General features: G+C 43.6%; 3 protein-coding genes across 4 annotated transcripts; 2 read left to right on the top strand and 1 right to left on the bottom strand.

Moving 5' to 3' along the window:
* The first annotated feature begins 682 nt into the window (after positions 1–682).
* slc7a8a (solute carrier family 7 member 8a) lies at positions 683–15,973 on the top strand. The gene is made up of 11 exons (XM_031850845.1): positions 683–1,390; positions 5,562–5,766; positions 8,009–8,160; positions 10,965–11,090; positions 11,656–11,809; positions 12,215–12,338; positions 12,561–12,664; positions 12,917–13,013; positions 13,119–13,268; positions 13,448–13,625; positions 14,128–15,973. The coding sequence occupies exons 1-11, from the start codon at positions 1,258–1,260 to the stop codon at positions 14,277–14,279; spliced, it is 1,575 nt and encodes a 524-aa protein (XP_031706705.1). The 5' UTR covers positions 683–1,257; the 3' UTR covers positions 14,280–15,973.
* nedd8 (NEDD8 ubiquitin like modifier) lies at positions 15,408–18,105 on the bottom strand. Its single transcript, XM_031850849.1, has 4 exons — positions 17,954–18,105; positions 17,816–17,863; positions 17,634–17,716; positions 15,408–17,258 (listed from the first exon to the last, which is right to left on the bottom strand). Exons 1-4 carry the CDS (start codon positions 17,969–17,971, stop codon positions 17,132–17,134), a joined length of 276 nt encoding a protein of 91 aa, XP_031706709.1. The 5' UTR covers positions 17,972–18,105; the 3' UTR covers positions 15,408–17,131.
* A 312-nt stretch (positions 18,106–18,417) lies between these two features.
* Positions 18,418–22,552, top strand: gmpr2 (guanosine monophosphate reductase 2). 2 transcript variants are annotated; one of them, XM_031850847.1, is made up of 9 exons: positions 18,418–18,489; positions 18,929–19,058; positions 19,295–19,414; positions 19,526–19,609; positions 19,699–19,872; positions 19,978–20,059; positions 20,664–20,770; positions 21,092–21,294; positions 21,414–22,552. In XM_031850847.1, the coding sequence occupies exons 2-9, from the start codon at positions 18,972–18,974 to the stop codon at positions 21,601–21,603; spliced, it is 1,047 nt and encodes a 348-aa protein (XP_031706707.1). In that variant the 5' UTR covers positions 18,418–18,489; positions 18,929–18,971; the 3' UTR covers positions 21,604–22,552. The 2 variants fall into 2 exon arrangements, with proteins under 2 accessions (XP_031706707.1, XP_031706706.1); XM_031850846.1 differs by having other exon boundaries at positions 18,419–18,485.
* The last annotated feature ends 802 nt before the right edge of the window (positions 22,553–23,354 follow it).

The raw sequence follows: 23,354 nt of genomic DNA on the forward strand, positions 1-23,354 counted from the left end.
TGACTTCAACGAGCATTTGGGAAGCTTTAGTTGCTCACAGCGTGGATAATAAGCACAGCATTGACAATAAAGATGATGCCAGACACACTTGAGGATCTTCTGAAGGGATCAAATATTTGTATGCAGACAATATGTAACAATGGCGAGGCCACGATACCAGACACAATTATTCTCACGCTGAACAGGCATGAGTACTCCTATTGATGTTCGTACCAAATGTGAAACCTTTTACTAAAAAGACAGTTTTTGACTGCATGCAGGGTCACGCATGCAGTCAAAAACAACCTACTAGCAGCATGGGTGAGCATACAGGATAGACACACACACCAGCAGTCTTGCATCAGATAGAGTGACATCGTATGAAGGTGCTAAATATAGACCTCTGCTGCATCATGAATAATTAGTGAGTGAGCGACAGCCTCTGCTCCTGTGTGTGTGAGTGAGTAGACGGTGAGAGAAAGTGTTTGTTTTTCATGCATATGCTGCCTTGTTCGGTTATGGATGTATGTGGAAGGTGCACAGAGCAGCAGCAGCAGCAGCAGGAGTGAGTTTGGAAGAACAGCTGATGGTTGGGAGGGTCCTGCAGAGGAAGAAGGAGGAAAAACCAGCCCGACGTTGGAGTAGGCGGGAGGGGGGAGGCGGGAAGGAGGCGGCGCTACTGTACTAATATGAAGGACACCATGTATATTAAGTCAAATAAAATCTCTCCTCTCCAAACTAAACACAGGTCGGATGTGTGCGAGGCAGAACCTGAGCCGCTTCTGGTTTTGCGCAGAGAGGATGCTTTTGTCTCTCCAGCTCACACCTGGAACAAGGAAGCAGTGAGAGCTTTTTTAGTTTTTGAGATATTTTGAGATATTTTGCTTACATTAGAAACAAATAAGTTATTTTCCTCGCGTGGCTTTTTAAGGACTGACACTGGAATATGCGCGTTTTGCTCGCTAGCCGGACTTGATGTGCGGTCAGACCCGGACCTGTAGCGCCACCTGTGACCAGTCATTTGCGCTGTGACCGAAGGACACGTGGTTTTTGGCACAAGAGTTCTCAACCGCCTGCACTTATTTATCTATTTATTTGTATTTTTGTATTTTATTTGCACAAACTTTCCTCATCAGATAAGTGCGGCACATTTCAGTGTTCGTGCGCACACAGGAGACTCAGGGCGTGACGAGCGCACGGGCAGCTTCGGGCTCCGTGTGGTGTAAACGAAGATTAAACACATAACCCCCTCCCAAAAAAAAAGTCCAGCCATCAACAATGACGGACGGTGCAAGACAACGGACCAGCACGTCCGGCTCCGCCAAGGATGCTGCCGGCGGGGGCGAGTCGGGAGGCGAAGTGGCGCTCAAGAAGGAAATCGGGCTCGTGAGCGCCTGCGGAATCATTGTTGGTGAGTGTGTGTGCGCGTGTGTGTGTGTGTGTTTTACTCTCGTTTGTACAGCTGAACCTGCCATGTGGTGCGACTAGTTGCCTTATGCACTTACTCATTCCCTCTTGCGTGTCTATGGTAACGGGAGGACAGAAGTGAGAGTGTGTGTGTGTGTGAGTGTGCGTGATAATTCCCAAGAGAGAGACAGAGAGAAGCTGGAAACAGGAGGATAAGAGAGAGAGAGAGAGAGAGAGAGAGAGAGAGAGAGAGAGAGACAGAGAGAAGCTGGAAACAGGAGGATAAGAGAGAGAGAGAGAGAGAGACAGAGAGAAGCTGGAAACAGGAGGATAAGAGAGAGAGAGAGAGAGAGAGAGAGAGAGAGAGAGAGAGATGAAGAGCAACTTTCAAAGAGTTTGGATCTTTCTCACTTTGTAACTTTTCAGCTTAAAAGGTTTTACTGCAAAGATTTTAAATTTCTGCTCAGAGTCACACAAAAGTAAAGCTAAACCAACTTCAAACTCAATTTACACACATTTGTCTTGATGGAATAATGTCGTCCTCTCCGAGGCAACGATCACGCTCTGAGGTGATTGCAGACAGATCGTTAAAACATCTTCAAATGTTGAAATCACAAACTACAAGCGAGTCCCTGTGTGTGCCGCCGCCAACATCCTTTCTCTGTTACCCCACACTTGAGCATATCTATACAGCAACATGTAGATAATACAACCAATATAACTTTTTATCTATCTTATTGTCACTCTCCATTCATCAGCCGACTGCAAAGAAACGGGTTGGCAGCGTTAAGCCACTCATGCCATTTCAGGGGATTACTTTACGGCCGTCCAGAGTCCATACGCCTCGCCGTATAGTCACCAGACTGTTCCTCGCAGCTCCTTTTGTCCTTGACCAAGTCACTCATTCATGCTCATGTTCAGCGCAGTCAGGTGACTCGTCTGATCTTCTCGTGGTGAACATGCCCCGCTGGGTTTCCATGAAAAGGGCCGAGAACACGAGGACATCAAACGGTTTTATGGCCTATTGTACAGTACAGACATTCAGCCCTCACACACACACACACACACACAAATCCAGAAATGTGCAAAACCAGGAATTGGGATTAGAAGTGCACTTTTGGCCACTTGGAAGAAAGCCCTGCCCCGATAATGCTGTTTTTATTAGTTCCCCTGGCTTAGCCATGTCTGAGCTACAGTGTGTTTCGTAATTTAATTGCTGCACAAATTTCACATCACTTTGATTAAACATGAGTGCTCAGCTCTATGCCATCACAGTAGCTTTATGTCCTTTAAACCCTGAGTTGGCAGAAGTAACGATGACAGCGAACCCTCCTCTTTCTCGGGAATTGCCTCGGTGTTGTAGATCGATTTGGTGTAATAATAACTCACACACATGCGTGCACACAAGCACACAGGGCCTGCAGGGTCTGGCTGAGGGCCAGGCAGCAGGTTGCCTAAGTTTGAACAGGGATTTATTGCCGGGTGGAAATGCAAGAACTAATCTCAAAAGGGCTTTATGGAAGGCTGATTAGGGTTATATCATAATGCTGCACAAACACACACGTGCTTGTTAATATTCATAGTCTGCTGCTGCTGCTGCTGCCGGGGTCTGGCGCCAGCGGTCGATCATGAGTCATGGAGGCAAACAAACAACACAACAATTCGATTCTCTCATGCATGTTTGGACTCCACTTAAGATGAAAGCATTTAGACCAGATGATTATATTAAAGATGATTGATAAGCAGGTTAAATGATAATGACAATGCTTGTTTGTTTGATTAGATATAGCAGCCTGAGTCAATGAATGACAGATTAACAACATAAAACAGATAAGAAACGTAAAAACATGCAACAAGACGAACCTCAGAGCTCTCTTAAGTAACTCTCTCTGTGAAGTGGAGCCTCAGCCTGTTGCTGTCAGAAGGCATCAAACAAAGAAATGTGTGCTCAGAGAGCACGTGAAAGACCCAAGCCTCTTCCTCTGTGAAACGACAAGCCGATAACAAAGAAAATATCCTGTGATAAAATGTCATGTTCTCTCTTGGCCTTTTTTTTTTTTAATTTTTTTTAAGACAAAAGGATGTAAAAAAAAACAAAAAACGACAAGAACAGGAAAGCTAAAGATATTCCACACAGTCAGCACGTCTCACACGCTCGGGAGCGACACGGCTGCCAATGTCATGAACACATAAACATGCAAGCGTGCACATTTGCTCACCCTGACATAAAAGTTTTTACATGAACTCGTTCAAACCAGAACACCAGTGTGCTGTTTTTATCTGCCTCTGCGAACCTTAAGCACATCAGGGAGTCTGAGGAAAGTGCTGAGTCAAGGCATACTCCCCCCCCCCCCTTAGATGTCACAGGTCATGCACTGAAGACCTCTGTGGCCATAAAGATGTCAACATAATCGGGGGTTTGACGTTTGTTTGATGTCATTTTTTACCTTTTACCTGCAACTGGAGTTACATAAGTGAGCGGCTGTCCTTAATCACTCACACGGATGCATATGGAAGCTGTTAAAGTTGAACAAATTGGTACGCCGTCATGCTTTCAGCTGGCATGTGTTTGGCATATGTTCGTAGTATAAAGACTGACAATTTTTAGCCTTTTTCTGGATCTTGCCATATTAACATTTCAATGTATTTGTCTGCAACTAATGATGTTTTTTTTATCATAAAAACCTAATCTGATGATTTGTATTATTAATTGATCTATAGTTTGTTTAGTTCAGTGGTTCCCAAACTTTCTACTATTACTTCTGACTATGGACATGAGTTGTGAGCTGTTTAACTGACAAAAAAAGTTTTTTTTCTTTTCCAATTTTATACTTAAAGTTTTTGAGAGACCTGTAGATGCAATAGAATCCAAATTTGTATGTCCAATAGCTAAAAACCTAAAGATATTCAAATTGCTCGAACATACTAAGAACAGCAGCAAATCACCCATTTGAGAAACAGGAACTACAGATACTTGTAACTTTTACACAATAAAATATTAAAATCACCACTACTATGTTGTCACACCAAGCTGGATACATAGCCGCATGTTAAATGTTCTTGTTCATTGGCAGTTGTAGCAGGAAAAATGATCCACACAAACTCCGCACTTTGTTTAACTCTGCAGGCAAAACGTGACGGTATCACTCGCACCTTTGACTTTTGTACTGTAAAATTGCAATCTCAGCCTATCATCCAGTCATGATTCGAACCTTCAACTTTTGACCCTGACGCCTTTTTATTGGCCGCCGGTTTCAACCTCAGCCGACCCAGTCAGCTGAATGTGATTGGAGGATAATCTCGGCTTCTTTTATGTTGGACCAGAACCCCAAGTCATCCGTCCCCTCCATCTTTCAGCTGCTGTGTGAAGTACCTGGCACTCTGATGCTCATTCAATCTGCCAGGGCATTATTCTCCCCCCTCTGCATCTACCTCTCATCCCCCCCTCCTCCCTCTTTGCACTCATTCACCCCAAACAGGAATGTAAAAATGACAGTTTGGGGTTTTAGGTGCTTAAACAGTGATTTCTTAGAGTCTTGTTGTCTCAGTTTGTGTTTGAATTAAAGGAACAAAGAAGAAACTAGCCAGTCAGTGAGCTTTAGAGGGGTTGGTTGATGCCATTTTCTACTTTCGGTGGGAGCTAGCCTATAGCTGGTTCCAGCTGTTTCCAGTCTTTATGCTAAGCTAGGCTAATTTCCTCCCTGTTCTTGCTAACATAATGCGCAGACGTGAGAGTGGTAACGATCTTCTCAGCTTACTTTAAAGCTGGCGATCTTGCAAGAGACACATTGACTAAATAATGTTCCAGCAGATGCGGAGAGGTCCTGATTATTATTTCCCAAAATGGGTCAAGCTTCAAAACACTAATCAATCAATGTGTTCAATGCTTTCAAGCCCAGGCTGAGATAACAGGTGGCACTTGGGTTATTTCCTCCGACTAGACACAGTTTATCCAAAGCTACAGAAGTGATGTGGCAATGATGTAATGTGCCAAAATGGTGGAATGCCCCTTTAAATGCACTAAAAACAACCACCATAAAAAACACGATTTTGCTTTCACCTCTGCCTATTCACAGCCGTAAACCCTGCAGCTTCTCCATGCTGACAACAACCTCTTTTTCAATCTGCACTGAAACCTGACACCTCTCTCTCTCTCTCTGTCCTCCCTCCACCAGGTAACATTATCGGCTCAGGTATCTTCGTCAGTCCGAAGGGAGTGATGGAGAACGCCAGCTCCGTGGGCGTGGCCCTGATCGTCTGGATCGTCACGGGCGTCATCACGGCCATCGGGGCGCTGTGCTACGCCGAGCTGGGCGTCACCATCCCCAAGTCGGGGGGGGACTACTCCTACGTCAAGGACATCTTCGGAGGGCTGGCCGGGTGAGACATTCAGTCATCTACTCATAGTTGCAAACAATCAGAGAGGTGTTCAGGTGCATTTTCACGCGACGTTTGCAGGTGTGATGTCAGTCAGTAAGCAGGATACATCAAAGCAGACTGAAATATAAGAGAACAACTTACAAATTGTGGGTTTGAGTTTGGCCAAAAGATTTGTTCTAAATGTTTTATATTCATTATTAGATTATCATTTTATACAGCAAAGTTAAATGCTATTTTTCACAATAATCACAAGTTACTTTAAGGCAAATTGTGGATTTATTCATAATATATACAAGCCCCCAGGTCGACAGTGATGTCTATTAAGTATGTGGCCCCGTTTTCTTTGAAGAAGAGGCCTCCCGAACAATTAAAGTTAATTTGACATGGATTTAAGTGAGCATACCAACATAACTAGATTCTTCTCTTTATCCTGGTGGATGAGCCTGCTCATGGCGATCAGACATCTTGATCCAAAGCAGGAGGTCCATCGCCTGTAGTCAAGTGCAGAAGTTAAACCTGAAGCAAATACACTAGATTCACAAATATCCACCATTGGTTAGCTTTAAGGTAACACTTCTCACAGTACACGCTTGGGAACCACACTGGTTTAATCTCCAAGGAAAACAATACCGTTTGTTAGCGTGGATTTAACACACACTGTGCCTTTGCCCAGACGGTAAACACAGATTAGACCATTGTTTTTTCAACTATCACAAGGATACATATTATCATGGTATTTTGGGAGAGGAATTCAAACCAGACAAAACAGCCAATGATTGTTTTTTATCCCTTTCTACAGTAGCTATCAATACACATCAATGAACTTTTCGGTTTGAAGTGTCGGGGCCACACCGTTTCCCTGTGTGCCCGCTGTCACAGGATAAATAAACCGTGTTCAAGCGGTGTTTGTTTTTGTTGTCCTGCTCCTTTTCATCCCTATGTGTGTGTTTATTGTGTAAGTCAAGGACCGCAGTAACGGAAATACTTATATCAGCTTGTTGCAGCTGGTTCGAAAGGCGAGCTCGTAGAAGAAGGGGAAGAGCTCGTAACGTCGTACGCTCAAACGCGACTTGAATGGACGACGTTTCATGTACAAAGGCTCTTTGTTATGTCGGACCAATGAGGGTTGTGATACAGACTAGACTATAGATGCCACAGGAGGGAGTCGGGACTGTGAGATAGGGCTATTTATCTTTAAATAAAATGGACTTATACCACAAAAGTATCATCAACCATATGTGATGAAGTATGAAGTGTTGATACATTAACTTGCAAGAGTTTTAGCTTTGTTTAATCTACAGCAGTGCATTATGTAATCTCATGCATGTTCAGCATACGACATCCAATCTACGAAGTACATACAGCTGTATAAGGTTATATGAAATATAAAGTAAAACTAGCAAAGATTAAAAAGAGATTACTTGACTAAATGTTACTTTTACCCCTGGTGTCTACGCAGAGGTTTCAGCATGTGAACACACAGTTTTACATTAAACAAACACACACACACATTCCGGTGAGACACAATCCCGTTAACGCAGTCAGGTGTAATGATCCCTCTTTAAGCTTTCAGGGAATTCCATGAAAAAACCATTCGTCTGGTTTCTCCTTCATCTCATCCCCCCCCGCCTGTGAAGCTCCAGTGTCAAATCTGTGTCACTGTTGACAGGGCGCACCTCAGTTTAGTGCGACTCATGCTGTCAGTTTGTAACACAGTGACCACACACTGACTAACACTAATCACGTTCTGCCAAGTTGGTGTTAGTCACCTCACTTAGCTGCTAACCTGGAATTTGGATAATTTCTTCTGCGGTGACAGCTACAAGGGATTATTAATTGTACTGTCTTCATTTGTCGACTGTTTTTCGACTTGTTTTGCCTGTAAAATCTCACAAAATAGCTCAAAGTGCCCACCGTGGTTCCTAAAGCCCGTGGTGACATCTTCAAATACTTTGCTGACAAAACTACAAAGATATTAAATTTGAAATGTCGATTAAAAAGTTCTTTCACAGCCAGACGACAGTGGATTTGGTTGATACTATGACAGGGCAAGCATATCGAGTTTTCCACCTAAAGTAACCTGCTTTGAATGGGACTCAGTAAATGGAAGGATGTATGTGTGCCATGTGCCTTTGTGATGTGTTTCCTCCTGCTCACCCCCCACCTGTGTGTGCTCCGGACACCCCGCTGCTTCTCCCATGCCTCTGTGTTTGTAACCGTTTGTAACCCCTATTCTGCTCAGGTTCCTGCGTCTGTGGATCGCCGTGCTCGTGATCTACCCGACCAACCAGGCCGTGATCGCGCTGACGTTCTCCAACTACGTCCTGCAGCCTCTGTTCCCCACCTGCTTCCCGCCGGAGAGTGGCCTGCGTCTGCTGGCCGCTGTCTGCCTCTGTGAGTGAATACAGATGTTTACACAGAAAGATGTTGTCGCATGTACAATACCTGTGTGACTGGTATTGGTGGTGCAGCTGTGTGCATCAGCCGTGGTTAATGGCTGGAATATTCATCACAGGGATTTAGCACAATCTTTAACAGAAAGTTAAGCTCTCTGTTATTTCAAATATTTCCTCCTCAACAGTGTTTCCCTTAAGACAAAGAGTTTAGCAACTCCACATGACATGGAAACAGTGTTTGAGGTAGATAAAAGAGAGAGAAGGAATTAAAAGTGAGACGGAAAGATTTTACAAACAAAACTCTTTCTCCTTCAGGAATACAGATTCCTGGTGAACCAGCTGACAGCTCTGACTCCACACAGATTCACTTTTGATTGTGTAGAGACGAGACAGTGCAGACGGCCTAAAGAAGTAGAGAAGTTCTGTTTTGAGAGTGCTTGTTGAGAGAGGCCCAAATGTTGAAAAAAAACTGCCAGTAAATCAAAGATTGCACGATGAGAAATTCGCCAAAAACTGTCCTGTGACTGTAAACACCGACATTTATACATTCAGGGTTGAGACACCAGTAGCTCACACGTACTGTGTAGTGCAATGTATTTAACATTAAATCACATGTTCCACTGCAGCAGTATTCACTTTGTTGGTTTCAGTTACATCATCAAAGCTGTCTTTAATTTGCAAGTTATTTAAAAGCAGTCACAGATTGGCTGAATTAAGACTTGATTTATCCAATTCATGTCTCAGTTTCCCCCCCTTTCTTTCCCTGAAGCTCTTTTGTTACTTAACCCTCAGTCAGAGGTCATCTGTTAAGCTAGAGGAGTGTAGCACTGGGCAGTGAATCTGGGAAGACAAATGGATGAATGTGTTGCGGCGGACATGACGGTTGTTGATTTGAGTCCCTCGACAAAGTTCACACACACGGGCCAAATACTGCAGGCAGCCTCCAGATAGAGAGACACTAGAGAAGCTGTGTCGGCCCTTCAGCGGGACATCGCAAAAGCATTTGAAGAGATTTCATCTGCAGTTACTGTACATTATGCAATGAGGTGAGGTGTTTCCCTACCAAGTACAGGACTGAAGAACCCAAAGTCTACTCTGATGGTCCAGCCAAGAAAACAGTTCCTCATTAAGCATCACTTAACTTCTGTTGACGGACAACCTCTTTGGCGGAAGTTACAACAAATCTACAAGAAAGTACAACCAGAGGCAGAGCTTTGTGTGTTTGGACTAGACAGACTGACCTGGAGTTACCTGTCTTTGTTGTTGCACTTCTAAGAAATGCCTGAAGCAAAATGTGTCTCGTTCTGATGAGAGCTGCTAGAATTCATAACTCCTGAGTTGCAAAGATTTTTCAAGGTGTACCATTTCAAAAACATACAAGGGGGGGGGGTTCTCCCTGGGGTCCGTCTCTTCCCGCAGGTGGCAGAGTGCAGGGTCATGTTTTCCAGCAGGCCCATGGTTAACTCAGCAAGTTTCCATACACACATTTTGTGTACTCAGCTTACGGACAGCTGAGCGGCCCCTCGGCTCCGTGTTTCGGAGAGTGTGTCCGCCTCTAGGTGTTTACTCGCAGCCTGTCAGTCAGCAAATAGGGGAGTAGCAGGAAACACATGTGTTGGCAACTTTGTGTACGACTAACTTAAGAGGTTTAAGTTCTATTTGTTATTCAGGGCGGCAACAGTTTTTATTTTTGTTTGGTTTCTCATTTTCTGTTTTTTTGTGGGGGGGAGAAGCAGCAGCAGCTCTGCAGCTCCTCTCCTTACTGCAACTCTTGTTCTGTCTGCTGTCGTCATTTGTAGTAACGTGTAGGAAGTTTAATTCAACCCCACCCCCACCACCAACCTACAAACCCCACGAACATCTCTGCAACAGCTACAAACAAACCCACTCTCTGCACCTGTCTCTTTATTTGAACCCAACACACACACACATCTACAGTATCGGTGCATGTCTGCTCATGTGCATCTGCCTTTATTCCCCTGCAGTGGCAGCTCAGCTCGGAGTTATTTAACGGGATGAACTTAATCCCACGGAGTCAAACAGTCCTATCATTTAATGGCACCCTATTGGCCTGGACCCAGTGGCCTGTTGCTGTCAGCAGTACAGATCAAACCCATTATCTTTGTCCTTGTTTGGTAATCCTCCAGTTCCAACTACAGTTTCCCATGTTGTGCTCTCTTAAAGCTGCCAGATGAGTGGAGTTTCAATAGCATGGATGGGATCATTATTATGTTTTCTTAAAGTCACAGAAGGTGGAAAAAGAATAGTGATTATCAAATACCTGCAGTACTTCCAAAGAAAGAAAACGACTGCAAAGCATTTAAGACACAAGGTGTACTGTAAGAGATAACGGATAAAGTTCGACGCAATGACAGAGTCAGAGGTCGACGTTAAGACACGGCACACGTGTTCGAGTGTGTAGCTTTTAATCTGTCTCCACTCGCTGACCTGAGATCTGCTCACTTTCCATCGAGAAAAAAACGCAGAGCTATTGACTTCTTCTTCTTCTCTGGAAACAATCTGAGTTTTACTTCTACAGACAGTGACAGTTCCTTTATGAGAGCAATACAACAGTCGACTCATAAACCTTTATCTACCAAATTCACTCACAGTGTAGACATTGTAGAGGTTAAATAAAGAGTTGGAAAACGCTAGTACCAAATGTGATAATGCCAGACAGTGTGAAATAAGGGGATTTTACTAATCTAAAAGCCTCCTATAAGACGAAGCATAATGGGGAAACTGGGGTCAAATGAATAAGCATTAACTCTGTGTTTTACTGGGTTTTATTGGTGCATCTAGTGCTGCTGACGTGGGTGAACTGCTCCAGTGTGAGGTGGGCCACCAGAGTGCAGGACGTATTCACCGCCGGCAAGCTGCTGGCCCTCGCCCTCATCATCGTCATGGGCCTCGTGCAGATCTGCAAGGGTGAGCTCCCTCACCGCATATGTCCACAGTCTGTCCCACCTTTGTCTGGTGTCTCTGTGTGAAAGGACGAAAGTCACACACACACACACACACTCGCGGTCACCGGGGTCATCTTAAGTCACTCGGGACAGTGTGGACTCCCAGTGGCATCCGCAGAGGTCAGTGAGTTTCTGGGCCCCCCTTTTTGGTTAAAACTCACATTGCTAATATCAGCACGCCTGTGTGGGTTTGCTGTCACAACATGGCCGAGGGCCAGTTATTACAAGGGGCCCACAGAGAGTAGGGCCCCTGAAGTCCGGTGGCTGATTTGATGGGAGGCTTTGGGTCATATATGAGGGACGGCATGTGAGAGTAGAAATACTTTAATGCTGTCTGAAAACATGGCTCAACAGGGGATTGCAGGAAAAAATGTAATGACGAAGGAGAATGCAAGAAGATCCCTAAAGATCGAGGATGGTTTAGACTTTTTCTCAAATTGAAAACATGAATTTTTCTGAGATTATATATATATCTTATATGACTAAAAATGTCCCCTTATCTTTCGCATTATCTTCTCCACATGCAGGAGAGTACTACTGGCTGGAGCCAGCCAACGCCTTCGAGCCCTTCCAGGAGTACGACGTGGGTTTGATAGCCTTAGCCTTCCTACAAGGCTCCTTCGCCTATGGAGGGTGGAACTTCCTCAACTACGTCACAGAGGAGCTGGTGGACCCTTATGTGTAAGACACTTTACACTGCTTCTCCTGTCTGGAGTCATATCTCGTTGCTAAAACCACCTTCCCACAGGACAGAATGGCTCCTCGCTATAGGATCGGCTGGTTTTAAAGCTTTTTTCAGTGATTAGCAGCATTTTTCGTTAAGCTCTCTGAAAAGTATTGAATTTAGCACGGGATTAATTCTCCCCATCATTCTGGTCACTGACCTAGAAACATTTCTGGTATAATTTCATGGTTTTATTCGGTTTTATTTCTTCATTTCCTCTGAATTTTCTGTCTTTTTAACAATCCCACGTTTTTTAATAACCTTGGTATCCGTTAATGCACCTCCCCTAAGGTACATCTTTTCATTTCCGTCTCTAAAACCCCCCGTCTCTCCTTAACATAGCTGTTTCTATTCGTCTCCAGGAACCTTCCTCGCGCCATCTTCATCTCCATCCCCCTCGTCACCTTCGTGTATGTCTTTGCCAACATCGCCTACGTCACGGCCATGAGTCCCCAGGAGCTGCTCGCCTCAAACGCAGTTGCTGTGGTGAGTATCTCAGAGCGTGACGCAAGGTGGTCCTGTGACTTCACACACAAGTTTGGTAGTAGAATGAAGCCCTCTAGTGAGTCAGATGTGTTAACTGATAGCTTTTGGACCTCAGTCGGCTGCATGATGGTAGTGAACACGTGATGAAATCTAACCATCTGCCTCCTGTCCCTCTCTGTCATCCAACCTCTAACCTTCATCCTCCCGCTCCTCCATCACCAGACCTTTGGTGAGAAGCTGCTGGGAGTCATGTCGTGGATCATGCCCATCTCTGTGGCTCTCTCCACCTTCGGGGGAGTCAACGGATCCCTCTTCACCTCCTCGCGGTAAGTTGGCTCGACCACAACTTCCAGTATATGGGATCTGCTATTTGTGGGCACCAACTGCCGACAGAGACACCTTTTAATTATTGCAATGAATATATGTTGTAGTGAAGTGGTTCTCTGGGTATGTGCTCTAAATTTAAACCTGCCCATAGCACTTTCTAGTCTTCCATTTTCCTCATGTAACAGGTGGATGCACTGTAGACTTTAATATCGTATAATATGCCGTAACTGAATGATTTCTTTCCTTCGCAGGTTGTTCTTTGCTGGAGCCAGAGAGGGCCACCTCCCCAGTCTGCTGGCCATGATTCATGTGAAACGCTGCACTCCCATCCCGGCTCTGCTCTTCACCGTGAGTAGCTCTCTCGCCGCCACACTCCTTTTATTTTTTTCCGGATAAACCCTGAAAGCTGCAGACAAACTGTCAAACTTCCTTCCCTTCTTCTTCTTCCTTCAGTGTCTGTCCACCCTGCTCATGCTGTGCACCAGTGACATGTACACCCTCATCAACTACGTGGGCTTCATCAACTACCTCTTCTACGGAGTCACCGTCGCCGGGCAGATTGTCCTGCGCATTAAACAGCCCGACATTCACCGGCCAATCAAGGTGTGTTTATGTGGTGTTTTTGCCCCATCTTTGTCTAAAAACAGCCACAAAAAGCACCATTATTACAACAATTCACAAAAGAGAGAAAATGACAGATGCAAAAAGTAGAATTATTATACAAACTACCAAATGGTCCTTTCTACATGAGTGTCATAATATGTTTGTGTTCTCTCCTCCAGATCAGCCTCATCTGGCCGGCCATTTACCTCCTCTTCTGGGCCTTCTTGCTCATCTTCTCCCTCTACTCTGAGCCCGTGGTGTGCGGCATCGGCCTGGCTATCATGCTGACTGGCGTCCCCGTCTATTTCCTGGGAGTCTACTGGGACAACAAGCCACATTGCTTCGACGCCTTCATTGGTAAGTTTGCTGTCATGTTAAATTTTCTGATTATTGAAACTACAAATTCATTATATATCGTCAGGCATGTCTACGGAATACGAAATTCCAAAGTTAAAGATTCATTGACACCTTTGTTTAACCAGCAACAAAACAGAAATGTGCAAACGACAATTTGTGGTTTTAGGGGGAAGCTATTCTTGTTAGCATATTTTTGAACTAGTCGGGCTAGCTGCTTCAAGTCTTTATGCTAAGCTAAGCAGAATGGATCTTTTCTAACTCTTGACAAGAAAATGAATACAAGTATTTCCAAAAATGGCAAAGTATTCCTTTGACACATCACTTAATTCGAAAAATGGTGACATATTTGTATGAAACATGGTTACATTTAAATTATTTGTCTTTAGAAAAATTAAATACATCCAAGTAAAAGCGTTCTCTTCATATGCTACATACATTTTGTCTCATTTGAAAGCCAATCACCGCGCTGGTCCTGAAGCTCTTTGTCACTCTCTTCTTCCAGATAAGGTGACGTACTTTGGCCAGAAGTTCTGCGTGGTGGTTTATCCGGCCATGGGTAAGAGCGTCGGGAGTGGAGAGGGAGAGGAAATGAAGGAGGCCAGGTCTCCTCTGTCCAAGGAGGACGGAGACAACCACAAGTCAGGGGACTGCTAAAAATCTCCATCTCCCACCTGCCCCCAAAATATACAGACATATGCAGACGCACACACGGGTGCGTACACACACACACACACACACACATACAGCGAACATACACCACAGTTTGTAGTGTATTTACACTCTGTCTTAAATATTTTTGGTTTGGTTTTGTATCAATCAATAATTTCTGTGCCAAATACAGCGGGAGATATTTTGAGTTATACGACCTCAAAGTTTTCTGTCTGGGGTCTTTCAAAAGTGCATTAAAGAAAGGTTAGCGCCTTCTCAGTACATGACTGAACAGACTACTCTTCTTCATCATCTTCATCCTGCTTCTCCTCCTCCACACACTCCTAGTGTAGTCGTATTTTTTTTATCTTTTTATCAAAAGACTCTTACTCTACTGTCATGGCTACGCAAACACCTTTTTTTTTTTTTTGCTTTGTTTGCGACTTTGTAAGGGATGTTGCTTTGTCATCCACTCAACACACCAAAGCTGTATTTTGGGTATTTTGATTTTGATTTTGATTGTCAAAGCAGAAAATCCGATCAAGTCATTTCGTGTAGTGAAGTTCACTAAGTACTGCGTTGTTTCGAAGCTGACTGTGACTCCGAAATGTACGATGATTGTTTATATAATTTGATGTATTTTGTTATTTTACTTTACTCTTGATTTTAGTTCTGTTGATATTCTTTTTTTCTACTTAAGGTCATACACATCTGAGCCTATTGTTTTTTTTACTCTTGTGGAGGCGTTCACCTGACAGCTGATGTGTGATCTGTACTTTGTGTCGGTAAATGTCGCACAGTTCTTGTTAATTGCTTTAATTTAGAAGACAGCCAGTATTTGGGCGCCGATGCGGCTCTGTTTATGACTGATGCCTCATACTTTGGGGGAGTTTTAAAATGTTTTGAAGTAACAAAAAAACAACTGGAAAGTGGATTCTTGTATGAACACCACACTGGTAATTTACCCGTTAAAACTGCAAGTCCAGCATGTGAAGTAGAGTGGATAAATAGGCGAGACATGATGATGTTCACCATCACGTCCGCATCGTTAATGTGCAAATCCATACATGCGAATGCCTGCGTGAGGCATTGATTGTCTTACATGTTTTACGGAAGAAGTATTTTTGTAGCTTACCATCTAGCTAGTGTTTAAATGATTTTGTTCTTTATTTAGGTTGTAGAAATTTAGAGCTTTACATCATTTTTGATTCATACAATTCACTAGAAGAGATTTTAGTACATATTATAGTAAACAACACTCCTGCACACATGAACACACATATACTCTTAAGTCTTTCTATAATCCATCAGTGTCTCAGGGCATCCCCACTGCTCTCTGTTTACACACAGTACACTGCCTAAAACAGATCTCACTGATAGCCTGTTTGAAATCCAGTCTGTTAGTGCTTAATGTCTGTACTGGTGCTTTTAGATATTTATTTCCTCGGGAGTCCCAGAAAAAGATGAGAAGAGGACGGACGGCAAGTGAATCGTTCAAAAGTATCGCTGAAGTTGGGCCAGTAACATGCAGGTGTCTTTCGTTGAACTGTAAAGGGGAACAGGGTGTCCTGGATGTCTTCACGAGTACAGTGATTGTGTTTTTGTGGCTGTATGTTTATTGTGTATTTACAGAGTATACACACATGTCTGTATTTTGTCTCTTAGTAAATAAAAACCACTGACTAAGGTTTGAATTTGTAGCTCAAGGCCTCATTTATATTCTTTATTTTGATTCCGCTGTGCCATCATTTCAAAGAATGTGATTCTCGTTGCGTTCAGTCATCTATTTTTCTTCATTTTTAACAGGCAACATAAACTCATGATTGAGGCCTGAGAATGTTTCCACCTTATCAATCAAATGCTGCAACTTTATGTGATACGGCGATGTAATCTGTGCAGACTCAGAGCTTCACCATCTTGTCTACTGCTTAAACTCTACAGACGGTTAAACAGTGTTGATTGTGTTTAACAAGCTGCAACTTCTTGCTGTAATTCAGACCAAAGCAGGCCTTCAATATGGTAGAAATATGAAGTTTTCTATGTTGTGACAGTCATGGATACTGATAATCTAAGCAATACACCCTCACACTGCAATACACTGCCTGATAAGAATGTTATTTCTTAATCATTTTGACTGAAATTTCTCTCAAACTTAAGTCTCTTTTTGTGTAATAAAATGTAAATGTACATATTGGTGGCGAGTGTGTGACCAGAATAAAAAAACATTAGAATTTTCACCCTCTCCTTTGTGCAGCTGTTTTGAAAAATGTAAAAGAATTTATGAAGAACACAGAATGGTGAACGGAAAGTGAGACATTTTAAGCATCAACGTAAGTTTATTGTACACTAATCCACAGCATCTGTCCATTTCACACCGTTATGTACACACTGCACACTCTGTGCTACATGATTAAGAACCAGTGGTGGGAGGTTTTTCCTTCACTTATAGTTTTCACTTAGTAGTTAGTTTGTGTCACACTCTGAATGTAAAGACTAATCCAAGGATGCATCTTTACGCTACAATTATCTCATCAGTGGACCAAAGATAGATGCTGACACGCAGAGCCACAGAATGACTTGAACACATTTTTCTGTGGCAGCCAATTGTTGTAAATCTTTGGCCGAAAGCTTTGTATAATTCTGAAAGTAAGGTCAACCTTAACGAGTGTGACTCGCCATGCCAACGTTACAGTAGGGGGGGAGTGTTTGCGGCCAACACCAGTAGAACCTGATCTAACTCCGTCTCTTGCCTACGATGCCGCCAGGTGACTCTGCAACACACTGCTGTGCGTCCTCGGTGTGTCCTGTTAGTGTAGGCGTCGCGGGGAAAAAAGCCAAGGCGTGATTTCAAGCGGCGGCTACAACGCAGCCTTGGCGTGTCGGCTTCTTGGAGGGTGGAGCCCCCGTCCTCCTCGCAGAGCGAGTACCAGATGGAGGACAGAGCCTCCCTGGATTTTATAGTCCGCTGCGGTTTTCTCATCGTTCCTGGGAATAGAGACGGAGGGGGGAGGCAGAGGACGTCAGACAGCGGAAAACCCTCTATTAAAAAACGTCAAACAAAGATATGAATCTTTAATAACGGGTCCGTGATGCTGTAGTTTGAAAAAAGCTATTATTAAAAATAGACGGAGTAAATAGTGCATTTGTTTGGGACTATTTTCAGCCGCCAGTATGGTGACAATATGTGGGATGGACTCAAAACAAACGTACTGAAGGGAATATAAAAGTGTGGCTCAATGATGTGTTTTTAATTGTTTTTAGACACTCCCTCTCTCTCTCTCTCTCCCTCTCTCTCTCTCTCTCTCTCTCTCTCTCTCTCTCTCTCTCTCTCTCTCTCTAGTATTTGTGGATTATCCTTACATCTGTTTTCCACTGTAGATCAACCTCTGCTGCTGCGGAGGGATCCCTTCTTTCTCCTCCACTCTTTCTTTAATCCGCTCCACCTGGATGTAAATGCATGTAAACCATTAACACACACTGAATTACACATTTAATTATCAGCATATACAGAACATATGAGCAAATAAAAGATGATTATATACCTTGTCTGTGGGCTCGATGTCAATCTCAATCTCTTTGCCTGTGAGTGTCTGATATTAAAAAAAAACAATGTCAGGTTATTGTGGAGCACAACTCGGTATGAACAACCATTACAATATTTAGCACTCGCTTTGCCTCACCTTCACTTTAATCAGCATCTTTGCTGCCTTGTCTTTATCAAACGAAGTGGAGCAGGAACTTTATTGTACGATAGTGATAACAACACGAGATTTCTGTGAGGAAACTTGATATTCATTCCCTTCCAAAATGTAATGGTTGTTTCCTGTGTGTCTCAGCGGATCCCTCCGCACCCTCGTGTGTGTATGTGTGAAGGGTTCCGCTTCATGTTGATTTCGGACCGTTTCAGACTTCGCTTCATTTTCCCGTCGAAAAAGCAGAACATTTCCCCTAAAATATCTTACATTATCGTCCACAACACAACCCGAATTATATTCCCTGAACAGCGATAATAAACAATCTTTGCGACACCAGTGCGACGTGGCGTAAAGCAAGCCTCGCGTTTTTGTAGTTTTTGCCTGCGCACCACCGAGTAGCTAAAGCCCTTTAAAAACTACAAGTTGGCTATCAGTTGGTGTCCGCCCCCATAAAGCTTCCCGCGCACACCGCGGATGAGATAACCAGCCGCACGGACTAAATCAACCAGACTTTCCTGTAGGTAAATACTTTATTATTGTAAATCTAAAGCACAACTAATTTGTAGACTAATACATAAGTTGTGCTTAGGTAACGGTCTGTAATGCTAACGTGCATCAAGTTGATTGACATTTGACACTTTTAGCATTGCTAACCTTGAAGTTTGACATCGTTTAGTGCGAATAGCGTAATGAATAGTCAGGAGCAAGCTGTAATTAGCTTGTTAGCTAGCATAATAACTAGCCTTATTACATCTCCACCAAATAGTAATTACAGTTTTGGATAATTTTGCTTTATATTTTCGAATGATGTTTATCTTTAACGGGTACATTTCAGACCCCTACACTATGCTTGGTGTAGTTAATGGCATTTGAAGCCCATGTGTGAGTGTGTGAAGGGAGGAAAAGACCCAGCATCAAGCATTCATGCTAAACTCTGATCTCACTCTCTCTTTCTCACAGATTCAAGGCCATTTCAACTGCTCCATTTCACCCTGTTTCCAAAATGCCCCGCATTGAGAATGACATCAAGCTGGACTTCAAGGATGTGCTCCTCCGTCCAAAGAGAAGCACACTCAAGTCAAGGAGCGAGGTAAGTGTCACAGCTGAGGGTTCTTCTCCACATGACACCTGACTGAAGAGGTTTCCATTAACTGAACCTTTAGTTTAAAGTGATTTGAGTGAACACATTTAGAGTTATTTAGAGGATTCAAGCAGTGACCCCTTTGCCGCAAAACCTGCATCTACATAATACAGGCTCCTGCTGCCGTCTGACTGTCTATAAAAGTATTTTGTACGCTAATGTCACATTGTTCTTGCCTTTCCCAGGTCGACCTAATGAGGAGCTACACTTTCAGGAACTCCAAGGGCAGCTACAGGGGGATCCCCATCATCGCCGCAAACATGGACACCGTGGGGACCTTTGAGATGGCCCTGGCTTTGCACGAGGTAAGTTGTGCATTACGAGCCTCATTGAGCACACAGGGTTAGACTTTATTTCAATGTTATTCATCATTTTCTCTCGTACAAACGTTTGCTTTTCTTTTTCTCCTGCACTAGTTCACTCTCTTCACCACGGTTCACAAACACTACTCCGTGGATGACTGGGTGGAGTTTGCAAAAAAGAATCCTGACTGCCTGAAGGTACTCAAAGTGTTAGTTATGGTTCCTCTATTTCAAGAAGTTTGTTAATGGTAGTATTTCATTGTTCCTCTTCTCCGTTTATCTCTCAGAATGTAGCGGTCAGCACAGGGACCGGGGAAGGCGACTTTGACCGGATTTCAGCCATCTTGGCGGCGGTGCCACAGCTGCAGTACATCTGTGTCGACGTGGCGAACGGCTACTCCGAACACTTCGTTCACTTTGTCAAAGACGTCAGGGAGAAGTTCCGCTCTCACACCATCATGGTCAGTAGATGTCTTGCCTTTAAACTGCGGCGAGTGTGGGGGGGCTGAAAAAAGGGAATGGATGTTCATTGAAACTATTTTTATGATGATTTTTATTTGGCTCAGGCAGGAAACGTGGTGACAGGAGAGATGGTAGAGGAGCTGATCCTGGCTGGCGCGGACATCATCAAAGTAGGCATCGGACCAGGTGAAACTGCAAAAACATATTTCTATGTCTACATGTTATTTATATTATATTAAAGTTACTATGAGGAACTTTTAGCTGGTTAGGTAAGTAAACGAGACAATCAGCAAGAAGATTGTTAATTTCTATATAGTTTTTCCTAATGGTTGTCACCAGTGCCAATAGATTAAATTATGGCGAAATCAAATGAAATCAGACGAAATCATGCAGGTTCACCAGACACCACGCTGCTGGAGACCCAGGCCGTATTGCTGGGCCCGCTTTTGGAAAGGGGGACACGGGAAAAACCAGAACCAGGACTGAAGCGGAGCAGATGTCAGACCTCTGATACAGTAAAATAAGAGGATTCTAAAGGGACTCTGGTGCTCGGAAACACTACCGCCTTTGGCCACAAGGGCCGCCAAAACGTTTCTGGTAGTAACTTTAAAATAACTTTCACTGAACTTTCCTGGGTGGGTATGTGCTATGTGGTCACCCTTTATTCATCTGGCACATACAGATCAAATACACCACAAACAATGCCTGCACATTCAGTTTCCTGTTTTAAAAGGAGAAGGAAACAAGAGGGAGAGAAAGTCATCTCTTGCCCCTGTGTCTTCCTCTACAGGCTCTGTGTGTACCACCCGCAAGAAGACGGGGGTGGGGTACCCCCAGCTCAGCGCTGTGATCGAGTGTGCCGATGCAGCCCATGGCTTGGGGGGCCACATCATCTCTGTGAGTGACTCTCTCCTCTGATCATCCAGTGATTTGTGTAGAAATAATGTGATAGTTTTGGGAAATAGGCTCATTTGCTTACTTGCGCTTCTCGTGGTATTGAGCGGTGTCGATCATCTCATCTAACTCGAGGCGAGCAAGAACTATTCCCTAAAACTGAGACTTCTGATAGAGACTGTTGCTCATTCATATCTTCTTTTCCCACAGCCAGTGTGGCTTTGGTAGACATTTCACCCTGAGAATGTGCAGCCTTATCTTTTGCTGCGATAAACAGAGTGACTCTCTCACGTTCTGTTTTGCCGTGTCTCCTCTTTCACACAGGACGGGGGATGCACTTGCCCAGGAGACGTCTCGAAGGCTTTCGGTGCCGGTGCGGACTTCGTGATGCTGGGCGGTATGCTGGCTGGCCACTCAGAAAGCGGGGGAGAGGTTATTGAGAAAAATGGCAAGAAATATAAGCTGTTCTACGGCATGAGCTCCGACACGGCGATGCAGAAACATGCAGGAGGCGTGGCTGAGTACAGGTCAGGGCCCCACAGTTATGTTGGTATATATAAGGCAAAAACGTTTCTTTGTGGGTGATTTGGGTGTACGTAGTGGACATTTTCTCCGAGGATAACCCCAGTGTGTTTCTCGCCTCCAGAGCGTCGGAGGGGAAGACAGTTGAAGTCCCTTACAAAGGCCCGGTGGAGGTGACGATACGAGACGTCCTGGGCGGGGTCCGCTCCTCCTGCACCTACGTTGGGGCGGGCAAACTGAAGGAGCTGAGCCGCAGGACCACCTTCATCAGGGTCACCCAGCAGCTCAACACCGTCTTCGGCAACGACAGCTGAACGTGCAGCTCGACGCTCCTTTCAGATGGAACCATGAGTCTGCACAGACATGAATATTAATACTTAAGTGCTTTTACTATGCTTATTAGTTGTTAAAGCTAATGCAATTTCATTTTATTGGGTTTTGACTTCACTGATATGAACACATTAGACTGTTACATTTATTATCCGATTCTTAAAGAGTTTCAGAGGTCAGACCAAACTAGAGCAGTACATGTCCAGCTCTTCGCATGTCTGCTGCCTCATCATTCCAATGCTAAGTTCTTTTTTTACATGTATGCAAATCTGCAGCTGTCTATCAAAAGTATCCACAACATGTGTTTATGCCCTGTGCCGAGATCATACTGCAAGCCATTGTCTCACACACAATTTTAGCAAATGTCTTAAATTGAAAACAAATGTTTTTAGAAATTCAATCATTCCACCACGCTTTAAATTTTGCACTTTTTAATTTTTGTAATTTGAGAGTCTAATAGTTTTTATTATTGTTTCATTGATATGTTATGGAACTACAGTGTCACACATACGTTACATTTTTATTTTAAAAAGTAGGTGAGTTAGATTTAGAGAGAATGTATACCTGGACCACAGTACATACTGAATGAGTGCAGCACTCGAGCACATAGCAATGAAGGGCTGAAGTCCTCACACAGGTGTTATTCAACATAAAGATATATGCAGATTCTTCTCTTCTCTGGTTCCAGCTGCTCCTGTTCAGTACCAAAAGTCTGTGTGGGCTTAATGTGTGCATTTAAATTCATTTATGATTCACTGCATTCCTTTAAATTAAGTTGTTCTTCAGAGGTTTTAACGTATTGGTCTCACTTCACACAGTGTCTGTAGTTACTCCACTTCAAGCTGTTCTTGCATGATCTGCGTTCTTTCATTTTTGTTACGGTTTTTAAATTCACTTATTTTAAAACGGTCAATAAAAACATTCCACGTCTTACGATTTTACTGATTTTTTATTATTGATTTACAAACTCTGACCTTAAGCTGTGAGATAACTACTATGTGAGAGCGATGATGCGTTCACCACCAGTAGATGGAGACAAACATTAAACTGGCAGACAGAATTAATTAACATCACTACAATCAAAAGACAGATGAATACGTTACATTTGCTTTAAGTGTATGATGTTTATATTGTACAATAAAAATCCCAGCATTGACTTATTACTAATATCTGCACTAGAAGCACTATTTATAGATTCAACAGCAACTTAACAACAATGAGATTTATACTCGTCCAAAGAGACGTTATCGCTGTAGATATTTGTAGCTATGCACTTCTTAGATTTCTATTATGATTAGCAATGATCAGCAGTATCCCACGGATTACTGAAGTTCACAAACCACCTCTGTGGTGCATATGTCACCACCTTGTCCACCAAAGTAGTGGTAGAGTTGGTGGCAGCTGATTTGGGCATTTTCCTGTCCTAGTTGAACAAAGGGGGCCAGGTCCCAGTTGTTGCAGCTCATCTTAATTGTGATTATTTCTTCCCTCTGGTGCTGTCCGGTTCTGCTGAAGAAGGACAGCGAAGAAGACCCAAAGTTCCAAAACACCTCCACCACTTCAGGTCGTGGTACGGCCTCATCTCCGTTTTTGCCCTGATGTGTGATTAATGCAGAGGAAACCCTGTGTTGTTTCTTTGGTGTGGCCATGACATTTTTCTGCGCCACAGAAATACCTTCTAAGGAAACCATGCGTCTTGTCCTTGGTGTGGCCATGACATATCTCTGCTGCACAA

The sequence above is a fragment of the Anarrhichthys ocellatus genome, unplaced genomic scaffold (genome assembly GCF_004355925.1).
Source record: "Anarrhichthys ocellatus isolate YVR2014 unplaced genomic scaffold, GSC_Weel_1.0 scaffold11, whole genome shotgun sequence".
Taxonomy (NCBI): domain Eukaryota; kingdom Metazoa; phylum Chordata; class Actinopteri; order Perciformes; family Anarhichadidae; genus Anarrhichthys; species Anarrhichthys ocellatus.